We start from the raw sequence: 15270 nt of genomic DNA on the forward strand, positions 1-15270 counted from the left end.
TGCCGAAATGGAGAGCACCTTCTTTTCTCAATGCACACTACATACTGTCAATCACTATGGCTGCGCAATCTTTTCTATTTTGAAGCTGATACATTTATCTCTCATAAAATATCAAACATATTAATATTTTCTAGCAAGAAAAGTTTCGAATTTAATGGAACATTTACATGACCTATAAAAGTATAGTATATTTCAACTTCAATTTTCATAAATTTGCCAAAATTCACCAATTCTAATTTTAACAGATATAAATTAATAAATGATTAAGGATTATAATAAACTAAGTCATTTTAGGGTTAACGAGGGTTAACTATTCGAAAAATGAATCCAAAATCTGAGTATTTTTCAGTTTTACGCTGACTTAGCTTTATAGTCGAACCAGTCAATCTTCAGACAAAATTATAATGAACACAGAAGTAATTTTAACATAAATATTTTACGGAATCCGTTCCTGAAATATACAAATAACATAACAAAAGCCCGAAAAAATCTAATCAGGGGAAAATTGTTCATTATAAAGATATTTAATGGGTTAAAATCAAACGTTTTATTGCACAACTGCTCTGCTGAAGCGTATAAATGCATATCGTTGCCAAGTTGTTGCTAACGAAAAAAATGTGAATTATAGCAAAGATACTAGAAGTATTTCTAGTATCTTTGATTATAGGGTAATACGCCCGCGCGCGATGCAAAAGCGGGGAACACATAGGTTTGTCGCGTCAAAGGGATCTGTTGCCGAGTGATCTCCTTCTCAATAATACCTCCATGGTAAGCTCAAAGACACTAGAAATACAAGATAGAGCACTTGCATAGCAAAAATGAGGCGGAAATTGGACCCGACGTAGGCGGCGACCTTCTCTTCTATAATGCAAGTATGATACAAAAAAAAAAATAAAAAAAAAAAAAAAAAAAAAAAAAAACCGACTAAAGTAACTTACTATATACAAAACAGACATGGAGAATTTCTGTAAATTTGATGTTATACGAAGTAGGCCTATTCGTTGTTAAGTTTGAATTGATACTGATGTATTTTTATTTCAGTGCAACTCCAAGTATAGCCTTTAAGGCTTTTAGGTAACGCTTTTTAGTTGAAAATACAATTGCATACAGTAATTGGTTGTAGGGTCACCATTTTAGTTTATTTTATGTTAGTCGAGAGTGCTGACCTATAGTATTATTGTACAGGGTACAGTATTAATCTAAACTTTACTTTTCGTCACTGTTAATGACAATATCATGCAATGCAGTATAAGCGTTTTCCTTTCTGCAGTGTGTCTGTTTATATAAAACCAGATCTTCATTGAGGCACGATAAAGGAAGAGACATATATAAGCAGTTATCACAAGCTTGTTTGTATCTTTGTTTTGGTTGCGGTGGGAAAACAGCAGCAATATGTTCAGCGAGGGAGATTGCGCATGCGCAGTAATGCCTTCAGACACTAATGAATATTTCATAAATTTTTGCTCAACTTACCTACGCAAAAAAATAATCGGCCACGTACGGCTGGATCCAAAAAAAAAAATCTCTGACAAAGTTACATAAATGTGAACACATTATAAGCTCCTTTTGCGTAGGTAGACATTGTTGCCATTATTAATAAGATACAAACAAGTAGGCATAAATAAATCAAAACAATAACATAATTACCAACCTGAGAGATTTAAAATGCGTGAGTGCCAGTTGGCTAGGGTGTCCAAGCGGCAGGGAAACCACCCCCAACCCCGCCGCTCCGACGATCTGATCATTTTTTTAAACGATTTCAGGGAGTGTTTGTTGATAATACAGGTATATAAGCAAACATATTATTAATAAAGCCTATTTGAGTTTCAATGTAGCCTATGTTTAATTTAAGCACCCGAACCATGTAGACCTACACAAACATTTCGTTACTGATCAATTTTTAGTAACTCGTTAGTGAAATAAGTAGGGCCTTCAAGGAAATACTGTACTCTCTCATTACTCAAGTTACTGCATCACCGTTTTTATAGTTTTAATACAACCAATTTCTTCTTTTAAATACATTTTCCCCTGATAAGATTGTATAATACAAACTCCAAGTATCGAAATGCACGCCATCGTGTCGGGATTTAATATTTTGACATTAATTATGTCATCATCAGGAATTTTAAATGATTAAATAAGAAAAAAAAATTAAAAAAAATTATTGGCTAGTATATGGGGATTATTATAATAATCTTATCTGATATTAATCAGTGAACCTTTCGGTTTTTTTCCCCTTAATTTGTGATAAATCGTTATCACGCATAGACTTGTGTTAAATGCATGACAAATTTATAAGGATCACGCATGTGTTTCTGCAAAGTGCGTGTTTCATCCAAAATCACTTTGAAATGCGGGACCGTCCCGCACGATGGAAGACGGTTGGTAACACCGCAGAATCTTGTGACCTGACTCCGATTAGTGATAAAGTTTTTCTTTATTAGTGGTCTGGACAAAGTATAGAAAACTTTCATATAAAAAGAGAAGGAGACCGCGTACGTTTTGACCAATGTTCGCTATGCGAGTGCTCTATCTTGTGTTTCTAGTATCTTTGGTTCTATACTTTTTATAATAATTCAGTGTGTGGGAGCGGTTGTTGCAGTGGTTGCGTTTCGTGTTCTCAAACCGTCGGGTCGGGGATTGAACTCTTCTGTTAATTTCGCTTGCGCACTTTATACCTAAGGCCTACCATACTTCATTGTTCTCTCTACCCAGAAGGGGTACCTGGTTGTAATATAGTGGGGAGGTTTCGAATCAAACTGCCGAGCAGTTAAGGCAAGGGCACCGCAACCATAACCAACAATACCGGCACGGGTTCCCGGCCGACTAGTTCTAGGTTCTTGTGGTGGAACAAGTCTTCTTGGATAAGAATTATAAATCGTAAGCCCATACACAAATGCTCTTGTACACTTTAAAGAACCCAGGACATCGTTCGAGACTAGACGAGTAGGGGGTTAACCCGGTGTAGGCCTACTGGTCCACTCGGCCCCTGTCGTGGACAGATGAAAGTGCTCGGCTTTACCGGCTGCAGAGGATATATGACCGTCAGAGGAGAAGGTTATTGAAAAGTGCAACATCTGTCCATTGCGCCACGAGCAACGACTGTTTGAATGGCGCCATATAAATAGACCAATTTGATTTTTGTATTTGATTTGTTAAAAAAATGGAGGTATGACAGGGAACTGTCCACCGTACCACACAATGCCGAGGCTTAGTATAATGGGTGACAGCTCATTTCCGTACGTTCAGTAACGAAGCAATGAATACAGGACTAATTACCTTCGTATGATATAATAACAAACGTACATAATATGCAATAAAATAAATGCTTAATATAATACTATTATATTATGCAAGTTCAGAGGACACCATAGAAAATAGAAGTCGAGTCGACACATAATTTTATTTAAAAACAAAACTGCCTACATACCCACACGCTGAAGGAAATTGTTATGCTTTCGAAGCAAAACGTATGTCTGCCAATAATTTCGAAATTATAATTTTAGTACAAATTATTTTATTTCAAGTTTATTCGCTTGTAATAGACAAAGGGCCTCTATTTATATTTATAGTTAATTTTTAACGGCAAGCATCATCTATGTAACTATAACGTGAAATGTTTCCGTACTGTTGTAAAATATTTGTTTTTTGTTTATATTCTGTCAAAATATAGAACACGGTATCGATATTCTATTTCATATCGAAATGTTTACAGTACAAGATACGAATGTTGTCAAGGTTATGCCGCGCCTCCTGGCAGTGATGAATGTACCGAAAGTAAGGTTTATGAGGATTGTTTACCGACTTGACGAATGCTTTAGTATTTTACTCTAGGTACACTATTTGTGAATATACACTATATGTGAACAAACAATAATTACTAAATGTCTCCTTACTTTTAATTTGTTTATCATTGCAGCTATATGTTTACCCGAATGTTTCCAAGGAAACTGCGAAGGCCCTAACGTGTGTACATGTAACGAAGGGTACCATGGACCAAGATGCGAATACAGTATTTTAATTATTTATTTAAATATTATACAGTAATATTATTAATATTATTATTATTATTATTATTATAAGCGCATAGAGGTCTCTGCAATATGCGGTATATAAGTCGACAATTATCATTATTATTATTATTATTATTATTATTATTATTATTATTATTATTATTATCATTATTGTTATAGTTACTATTATTGTTATTATTATAGTTATTATTATTGTTATTATTATTATTATTATTATTTACTTATTGTTGTTACAGTTATTATTATTATTGTTATTATTATTATTATTGTTATTATTATTATTATTATTATTATTATTTACTTATAACAGTTATTATTTATAATTGAATACTTAATGTAATATAAATTCGATCTTATAGGCCAATGTGCTTTATTTATAGCTTGCGATTCAGAAATTTATAACTGCGAAATCATAAATTGTACCTCGTCTATTGAGTGCAAAGAATGTCTTTACCACATCAATGACGAAATAAAAGCGTACGACTTAGTTAATGGTCGGTGCAACCGTAAGTAACTTGAGTTTATTTTAATTTAATCGCTCTTTAATATTTCCATAGGTTTTATAAGAGCTCTTTAAACGAATTAAATTAACAATACTTAGTATTTTACCTAAAATTAATTTTCATTAATGTGCGGTAACTCAGTCTGCATTTAGTATTGATTTAACAGTTTCTTACCCATCGCTTCATAGCAATTTGTTCTTGGCGTAATGATAGTAGGTCTTGCTATCCTGGTAGATGTGCCTCTTCGAGCAACGTTTGTATTTGTGATGCAGACTTTGATTCGGATGACAATTGCATGAAAAGTAAGTTAATGTTTATATCAATATTATTTGATTTAAAATCAGCATGGATTTGTATGGAGCCAATTCTCTACGACAGAATGCAATGTTCGGTTGCACTATCACATTGGTATTACTCAAGTTGCACTTACTAAGGTGAATTAAAGATTAAAAATGTCAAAAAGACTAAGAGAAAAAATGAAAACATAGTAAATATTTACATATGTGTCTCAAAAACTTAGCGGGAGAAGTAGAAGAGATACGATTTTAGCTTTATTAAAGATAACAGAAAAATGTTTCGATCTCAAGATGTAGCATGGGCTTTCGTGGCCCCCATCTTCTATTTATAATCTTACGGGAAAAATATCAACTATAAATCAAACTGAATTCTAGAAAATAACAAATAAATTGGGGATAAAAACAAATTATATTCAACTAAATGTTGACTCTGACAGTACCATTTTCAGGCTATCTAAAAGTGCCATACACATAAGAAAATTCGTACCCCAGCCCCAACTATGTAGGGGGGGGGGGAGGTATTTTCTATTCCATCATATACTCTAATTCCAGAATCCACCACTGTTTAATGTTGTAGTTTTGTGGTGAATCATCTTCTATTTATAATCTTATTGCTGGAATATGTCCAGAGGTGTACGCTAAATTATAAAAATTGGCTAGGAATCATTGAATGGAGGACATTCAGTGTTGAGGCGGCACATGTGAAAGTATATGTTAATAGGTTTATTCTTTTCCTGCTCAAAAAGGTGATTTTTGATGATCTAAGAAGGCGAAGAGTAGGTTGAATAGAGATACGAAATGTATTTAGGGACAAGACCACTGCGCTAGACTTTATGAACAATATCTAGAAAGAAATAGTTATATTATTATACTGTTCAACGAATTTTGTAAAGACTTGTAGACGTACAATAGATGTAAATGACCTTAAATTAGATTAAAATAATAGAAAAAGCTGAAACCGTCAACATGCAAGTATTTGTTGGTATTATTTTGGTCAAATGTACAGAAATTTACATCTAGAATATTTTGTGTTCTCATAATCCATCATTTTATTAATTGATAGTAAGTGTGCCGCCAACAGTAAAAAGCTGCTCAATATTGTTACAACATGACAATGGATTCAATGGAATCTCTACAAGCAATATTTCATGCCAACAATCATATATGTCACCAATCTATTCATCCATAAAAGGAAACAGCTTTCTTGTGAATTGGCAAACACAGTTCTCGGCGACTGAGTATCCATTTCCTTATTACGTCAACGATTCCAATGTGGGCGTGATTTCAGCAGTTGTCAATTGGTATATTGACAGAGGTGAATACTGAGATTTTTTAACATTTAGTTATGGTATATACCTGTCTTTATTTTTCATCCATCAGAAGGATTTTTTATCTTTATAGTTTCATAATTTCTAGTCCAACATAAGCCTGACCACTGTATGCCGGGATTATGTTTATTGATTACTCAATTTAGTTCTGTAAGCTTGTGTATCGCCATTAGTTAATATTTTCGATTTCGTAGTTCCAAGTGCGCATGCGCACTTATGTAGATATTTAGTATAAAATTATAAACAAATACCATAATTAAGGTGTATCTTCTGAATCAGGGATTCCCTGGTCTGAAGTAAATAATTTAAATTGTTGTATTATGATTTGGTTACTAAAATACTGTGAGGAAGGTTAACAATTACCTCTTGATAGAGAAATGGACTATAAATGCTTTAAACGTGTTTTCATTGCACGAGTAATACTCTATCCTTAAAAAATGATGAATCCACATTTTACCTGTTAAAAACGAACGGCAATTCACAATAGGCCTAAAAGTAGATTTATAATTTTCTCTAATTATAGTGGTTTTGGAATAAATATGTTATAAAATAACATTAAAGAATCCAAATGCATTTTCTATTGGAAGACGTATTGAATACACAATAGCCCTTAAATAATCAATCAGAATCAATTGGTATTATTTGTTGTTTCTTTATAGTAATTTCTTAAACCACAAACTGTTGTAGTGAAATAATTATGTCTGATAGGTGGCAATATAATAGATTCTGGAGAAATTGATTGTAGTTTGAACCACAATGAAGACGACCCGAATAAGGGCATACATGTTTGTACACGATATGAAAAATTAAAGGACAATCTTCAAAACAACGACAAGTAAGATTCAACGATTGTATTACAAGAATTCTTTTAACCGTCGCTAAAATAGGGAAAATTCGACAGAGTATTATTTTTCTAAATTAGTTCAAGATATTCATAAAACTTTATACAAAAAATGTAATTCTTTTTTTCCAGATTTCAAATAATAGTAGATGCATTGTTATTTTTATTATTATTTTTTATTATTTCTGTTATCTAGCTAATAAAAACTTATTCATTATACGTGATTTGGCAACACATTTGTAATGCAGATCTAGTTTGGTTGTGAAGTTTGATTATATCTGAAATTTATTTATCATAAGCTCTCTACCAATGTACTTAAATGTCATTTTCAGTTTGACAATTACATCTTCATCAACGAACGGAGGATTTCTCAAACTAAACAACTATGATTATTCAGTGGTCGGGAGAGTCGACAATCCCGTGTACTATGAGGGCAAAACTGTAACGAGGAGTTTGACCATAACTGTCGACATCGATGCACCAACACATTGCTCTCTTTTTGTCCCACGTGATACGACTTGCATTGGATTTGCACTTGACATCGGTGATCCATACACTACATCAGTGAGAATTAAATTATAAACATATTTATATGTGACATTAATTATTTAAAATCAAATTTATTGTTATATTCAAATGTAGTCCTGGGTCGGTGTCTGGTATTTTCTACCAATCAACCTCATAATAAGAGTTGACGAAGTGGTTTGGTGGTGCTTTCTTATTTGTGTGCATGGTATGGTAAAACTAAACAATGTGTTGAATTTCGCATGGCTCGTATCTAATACAGGCCTATGTATAGCCATCCTTTAGAGTCGTTGGTTATTTAATCAATATCAACAAAACAATAAACATAAATGAGAGTCAATATAAGTGAACGTACCATGTTGTACACCAACGAAACGCACGAAACTGGATCAATAGTTTACGCCTAGTTTTCTCTGACAGATAACTATTTATTATAATAATTTACAGAGTCATCTGAAGGTTAAGTGGTCAACATGGGTGGACCATATTTCAGGATTGACAGCAACGTCTTATGACTGCAGAATTTGCAAAATGGTAGCAAATAATGGCGTCCTTACGTTTGATAACACTTGTGTCGTCCTTACTTATTCGAAAAGGGGAAATTATTATGAGGCAGAATTTGAGCTAAACTCTCCAGGTAGACCTTTTTTGTCATGAATAATTAAAATGTATTTTGGCAGGGTGTTTCTTACTGAATAAATTTAATTTAGTTAATTACGATTATCTCATATAAAGGTTTGATAGACGAAAGACTATGCTTATTTTTTGGCCTCGGTTACATTGCTATCGTGTAATTTTAGAATTGTCGGTAGAGTGCCACCAGGAAGTGAAAGTGAAAATAAATTAAATGATAATTTATATAGATAGAGGTGTATTTCATATATAAAAATATATTATAAAATCTCGTTAGTTTCAAATTTAGCATATAACACTATTAGAACTACAGCTCCCTGGTGGCATTGTATTGCAGTCTTATGATCACAATAATATTGCCAAAACATTTTCAATTAAGAATTGTCTTTATAAAATAGGTGTATATTGTGCCGTGTTGTCGGTTAGTGACGTCGCCGGCAGCATTCGTCTTGCTAGACGCTGCCTTATTTTTGATAGCCAAAGTGAAATATCGATTGCTGATGACAAACCTATAGCATGGACATCTGTTGATAAGACTGTAAGGTTTGATGAATATTATAAAAAATAGATTACTATTATTATTACTACTTCTTTTATTAAGATGACGATAATTATGATTTTGTGATAGATATTGACATTAATAATTTCTTGTTGATAATTATGACGATGATAATTTTAGTGATGATATAGATGATGCTGATTGGACTAGCATGATTAGGCCAATAAATGGAGGAAATTATTTTGATGCTGGAGATGATAATGTTGATGGAGATAATTATGATGTGTTTATATTATATGAATCATTCTTTTTACTATTTTGAAAGTTTAAAGTGTCATGGCAGGGTCATTTTGTTAACCAACTACACATAGACCAAAGTATGTTGAACGCTATTGAAACTGACAATGACGTTATTAATGAAGCCTACGATTCGGACGCTTTACCAGCAGGGCGTGCTCTATCGTCCATTGGTAATCGACATGGAATTGTAAAGTTTGAAGTTGGAATCGCTAAAGATGGACTTCAGCCAAATTGGATGGATTCACCGAATGATTTGGTACCGTTGGGTTCACCGTTAAGTGAACCACCACCTACCACCACCATCATCATCACAATACTACTACGACCAACACTACTACTGCTACTCCTATTTCTACTACTATATTAATATATTAATATTAATATTCATTTCCTCATGGAATATTAATAATAATAGTACAAAAATAATACATTTGTGTAAAGTGCACACAGGTTATGTGATATAAGCATAGGTAATTGCTTTTAGTGCGATGATGGCTATTTTGAATATATATGTATATATATATATATATATGTATATATATATATATATATATAAATCACAGGGTACATTTTTTAACCAAATTATATATAATCAAATGTAGATATAAATGTTTAATTATAGTAAATAGACCAGCACCAAGAAACTCAAAAGTAAACTGGCTACCAAGATCTTTGTAACACTTCTAAATGTACTGAAGTTATGGAATTTTTTTTTTTCAGGAGGAAATGTTTGTTTACCAAAATAATAATGGGGAAGAAACGGTTGAATTTTGGATTCGAGCGACGGATGTTGTTAATAACACAAAAACAGATTTTGTATCAATTCACATTGATTCGACGTCACTGAGTATTGGACACATAGGTGGCATTGCTGGAGGTGGTGTTGTGTTTGTGATCCTGACTTTGATTCTTGTTGTATATTTGTTCAAATCAACAACTAAACGACAGAACGTAAGTTTATATTGTTTTACACATTTTTTACAAGTTAATATATTTTACTGGCGGTCGAGCCTACGATATTTCAAATCAATTATATACGCATATTTTATATATAGTACATAATATATATAATCATCGAAGAAAAGTAAATACAGTGCTCGGATAAAGGTTTAATGCCTCTCGCGAGGCCCACCATTGTGTAATACAATGTTCCTGACGGCTATTTGAATCTGTTCAACCATGAAGCCTTTGTAGTCTAATGGTTATGACACTTGCCTTGACAGAAGAAGAAGGCACAGGTTCGGATCCCGTCGGAGGCATTTAATTACACAATGTATTTATGTATAGGACAACATTCGTTAAAAGCTGCGCTACACGATGTATCATCATGTCCTTTGTTCGAGCACTGTATTTACATTTCTTTGATGATGAGTTATATATGATTTAACAGAGTTTAACGGCTATGTTGATTATTGTTTCAAAGAATGCATTTGGTTCCATAAAATATATTAGAAAATTGTCTGTTTTGTTGAACCAATTAGTTGCTTACCCTAGCAACAGTTTCAGCAACTGCTTCGGTCAGATTCTTCAGGCTATTGAACCCTTGATTGTATTGGGTTGTTCACGCTTCGGTGAGTGAGGTACGGTCTGCAAGATAATAAAATCAGCCAAAAGTCCAAAACCAAAAACAACGAAGGAACAACAACAGGCCATTCTAACATTAAATACAGACGCAAATATTGTCATACTCCCGGCAGACAAGGGAAGAGACAAAGTCATATGCTTAGCGATGAACGGAAAATTGAAAGACGACCCCAACAAAGCATACAAAAGGGCCTTAATAACGTTATCTAAATGAGAAAAAAATATCTCAAACAGTGAAAGACAGGTTTTATCCAACACGATCAGTCACCCCCAATGTTATATTGAAAGCATAAGATCCATAAGACAGGCTGTCCTATCCTGCCGATAGTAGACAATGTCAAAACTATCTTATCCAGGTTACTATCACTGATCGTGTTGGATAAAACCTGTCTTTCATTGTTTGAGATATTTTTTTCTCATTTAGATAACGTTATTAAGGCCCTTTTGTATGCTTTGGTGGGGTCGTCTTTCAATTTTCCGTTCCGTAGCTCGAGATTTATGTGGTTTAATGCCCTCTCGAGGAGAACAATTGTGTAATACAATTTACATGACGATTATTTGAATCTGTTCAGCCACGAAGTCTCTGTGTTCTAATGGTTATGACGCTCGCTTTGACAGCGAGAAGTCGCAATGTATTTATAGGACAACATTTGTTGATGAGGGCTGTGCTACACGATGTACCATCATGTCCTTTTTTCGAGTCCTATATTTACCTCTGATTTATATATAATTTAACAGTGTTAACGGCTGTCTTGATTTATATTATATCATATATTCATATATATATATAGCACCGAACTCTCCAGATACATATGGGAACTCAAAAAGAAAAATCAACCATTCACCATCTCAAGTATTATTATTTAAAAAAATATGAGAAATGCTTCTGAAAACCTTTCTGGAATGGTTCGTCAAGGCCAAGGAAGAAAGTATGATTTTTTTGGGGGACGTTCCGGAGTAGGGTATGCATGTGAGATGCCATGATATTTTACGTCCTATACCTAAATATCTTAAAAACTGATCAATGCACTGAATGAAACTTTCAAGGATGGCTTGTAAAAGAACAATGATTGAAGGCTCTCAATGGCTACCACACATAACAAAAATTGCTACAGTATTTTGTTATGACGTTTGCAATGTAAGCCACAGGACCTGTTTTCACATCCCAGTGGAGGTTAAAATTCTGTTTTCATTAATTTTTTTTCCAAAGGAAAAGATGCGTGAGTGGGTGGAGGTATACACTCTCGGAGTGTACTCTAGTATTATTATTATTATTATTATTATTATTATTATTATTATTATTATTATTATTATTATTATTATTATTATCATCATCATTATCATTATCATTATCATTATCATTGTCATTGTCACTGTTACTGTTACTGTTACTGTTGCTGTTGCTGTTACTGTTACTGTTACTGTTATTGTCATTGTTATTGTTATTGTTATTAATATTAATATTATTATTATTTTTTTAAAATTATTATTATTACTACCACTTTATAATTATTGTTTATTATTGCTATTGCAGCCTCAAGTGTTTGGAGATAACAATGGACATGAAAACCCAGTCTACACCATTGTAAGACATCGTTAAGCATCATGATTAATTTATTTTATGTTTTTAACAAATGTTTTCAACGTAGTACAAAATATTCAAATGATACGAAATGTGTTTGGTTGTTTAGGAGGTGGAACCTAATCAATATGCCACTCCAAATTACCCTCCACCTGAATATACACCCTATCTGCCAATGTCAGCAGCTGTCGTAAACTCAAAGAAGGGGCTAGTGGAAGGCGAGTATGAGGTACCATTTTCACAAAATGTATTCACGCAAGGTATGTTTACTTCCTCCGAGAAGGTTATGTGTTAATGAGTTTGCCTGTCTTACCTGTTTCTATGTTCGCAGGACTACGCGAAACTAATGAATGAAACATTATAAAATTAGTCGGGTCGTACTTACTGATCTCTGTAAAAGAGATGATTAAATATCGGGGTAGTACTATCCTTAAACAAGATTTTTAAAATTGTGTAAATCTTACCCCTTAAACATGCAAAATAAGAAAAAAATTGAATCGTCCATAAACGCCACGCATGTATTATTCAGTTACTTAGTTTCTATTTGATTAGCGTAATACAAATATACATTTTCCGAATTTTTTCAGAAATAATTTCTGTCTCAAACAAATGTATATTTATATTTTTTGTTATTGACACTAGAGTAGTTGGGTAATAGTCGAAATGTTTCATAGTAAAACGTTTGAATACCTTATTTTATGCTTTTTGAAAAGCCATTCATATGTTCATTAGTAAATAAATTATTATTAAATAAACATTAACATTTAATATCGATTTGTTATTACATTGTTAACGTGAATTGGAATTCAGAAAACAAACCAGCACCTATATAGTTCCTACAATGATGATATTATTTTATGAGAATTTATATAACTTTTTTTATAGAAAATATTACTGCAAATGAGATTCATCCGTACGAATTACGTAAAGATGGCGTAATATTTGAAGGAAACCTATCCCAGGTGTGTAGAGGAAGAGTTCCTAGTCTTGGTCTAACAAATGTTGCAATCAAGACTGTAAAAGGTAAGATGCTTTCCTTTCAATCCCATATTTCTTGGTTTTCCAATACCATTATTCTCGGTTTAAATCTTCTGAAACAGACACCAGGACTAGTCTGGGCATAAACTTCCACTAGGTCCACTTCAATCCTCATAATAAATCTTTGAAGTTGGTCTAAAAGCATAACTGGACTACTACCGTACGTGGCTGAACACAAATTAGTGAGCTTTCATTACTTTAACATTGGCATCTATAGCTAATGCGAGCAATGTAGCATTATTTATGTGATTCTTTTGATATTTTTCTTTTATTAATTTGAATTTATTGGATTGCTAATTGTGGCACAATGATTGAATACATTGGATTATGTTCAAAGAATATTCCAATTTTATTTACTTAGAGGATCATAATGTCAAGGAAAAGGAAAACATGTTGCACGAAATAAAGATGATCAGATTGTTGCCAAGGCATGAAAACATTATCCGATTACTTGGTTTCACAAGCATCAGAGGTATGTATAAATATTGAAAGATTCTTGTTAGTTGTTATGTAATGAATTATTATTATTACCTGAGACAATTATGGTTTTGTCAATTATTTTTTATTTATTATTATTATTATTATTATTATTATTATTATTATTATTATTATTGATATTATTATTATTATTATTGTTATTGTTGTTATTCTTATTATTATTATTATTATTATCATTATTATTATTATTATTATTATTGATGTTGTTGTTGTTGTTATTAGTTATAAAAACTAAATACATATAAATAAGAAAGTCTCGATCCTTGCTAACCCAGAAGAAGTGGAAAATAAACATGTGTCATAAGTAAATAACCGTACTATTGTTGCTAATATGTTATGTAGTTCAATTTCTGTTCATTTCTTTATATTGGGTTTTGTGTGTAGATCCGGTCGCCTTAGTATTGGAGTTTGCTCCGTATGCAAACCTCTCAAAATATCTACAATCTCTCGCCGAAGAATCGCCGTACGATAACCAAATTGAGGAAATGTCATCTTCTCGACTGTGTACGTTCGCGTGGCAAGTGTGTTCTGGAATGCAGCATATCCTATTATTATTATTATTATTATTATTATTATTATTATTATTATTATTATTATTATTATTATTATTGATATTATTATTATTGTTATTGTTGTTATTCTTATTATTATTATTATTATTATTATTATTATTATTATTATTATTATTATTATTATTATTATTATCATTATTATTATTATTATTATTATTGATGTTGTTGTTGTTATTAGTTATAAAAACTAAATACATATAAATAAGAAAGTCTCGATCCTTGGTAACCCAGAAGAAGTGGAAAATAAACATGTGTCATAAGTAAATAACCGTACTATTGTTGCTAATATGTTATGTAGTTCAATTTCTGTTCATTTCTTTATATTGGGTTTTGTGTGTAGATCCGGTCGCCTTAGTATTGGAGTTTGCTCCGTATGCAAACCTCTCAAAATATCTACAATCTCTCGCCGAAGAATCGCCGTACGATAACCAAATTGAGGAAATGTCATCTTCTCGACTGTGTACGTTCGCGTGGCAAGTGTGTTCTGGAATGCAGCATATCCAATATAACAAGGTGCTGTATGAAAAGCATATTGTTTGCAACATTGGTACACCTTGCAGATTCTTGATTATCATAAATATTATTATCAACATAATCGTCATTTTTATTAGTATAATTATCATCATTACTATAATCATCATTATCTTTATTGCTAAAACAGACCCTTCTGTGTAATACTAGTCGTTAATGATTAGCGCTATTATGTAGTTCCTTGCAAGATTGTTGTTTATCTATTTTAGATTGTATTTGCTTATATTACTTATTATTATTATTCATTGTAAAAGCTTATTATTATTATTATTATCATCATCATCGTTATTATTAGCTTATTATTGCTATCACCATTATTATTATACGTATATCATCGACGATATCATAAGAACTATGATTAATGCTAATACTTATAATATTTTATTTTCCTTTTAATCAAAATCGAAGTTAGAAGACATAATTTAACTTATTATAAATTTAAATGACAGTTAAAATACAATACTTATTAATTTGTTGCAGATCATCCACAGAGATCTAGGGGCCAG

General features: G+C 32.2%; 1 protein-coding gene across 1 annotated transcript in view; it reads left to right on the top strand.

The window, feature by feature from the left end:
- Positions 1-14480, top strand: part of LOC117121875 — a 23574-nt gene extending 9094 nt beyond the window's left edge. The window contains exons 4-20 of the mRNA XM_033267260.1: positions 3674-3777; positions 3920-4012; positions 4415-4540; positions 4726-4839; positions 5897-6148; positions 6870-6996; positions 7335-7566; positions 7975-8164; positions 8559-8698; positions 8985-9215; positions 9680-9910; positions 12078-12128; positions 12235-12385; positions 13011-13148; positions 13525-13635; positions 14046-14199; positions 14465-14480. Of these exons, the coding sequence (XP_033123151.1) occupies positions 3674-3777; positions 3920-4012; positions 4415-4540; positions 4726-4839; positions 5897-6148; positions 6870-6996; positions 7335-7566; positions 7975-8164; positions 8559-8698; positions 8985-9215; positions 9680-9910; positions 12078-12128; positions 12235-12385; positions 13011-13148; positions 13525-13635; positions 14046-14199; positions 14465-14480 (2461 nt within the window). The remainder of the gene's footprint in view (positions 1-3673; positions 3778-3919; positions 4013-4414; positions 4541-4725; positions 4840-5896; positions 6149-6869; positions 6997-7334; positions 7567-7974; positions 8165-8558; positions 8699-8984; positions 9216-9679; positions 9911-12077; positions 12129-12234; positions 12386-13010; positions 13149-13524; positions 13636-14045; positions 14200-14464) is intronic.
- The last annotated feature ends 790 nt before the right edge of the window (positions 14481-15270 follow it).

This window comes from Anneissia japonica, unplaced genomic scaffold (genome assembly GCF_011630105.1).
Source record: "Anneissia japonica isolate Jap-2015-1 unplaced genomic scaffold, ASM1163010v1 scaffold1929_len197191_cov155, whole genome shotgun sequence".
NCBI lineage: Eukaryota > Metazoa > Echinodermata > Crinoidea > Comatulida > Comatulidae > Anneissia > Anneissia japonica.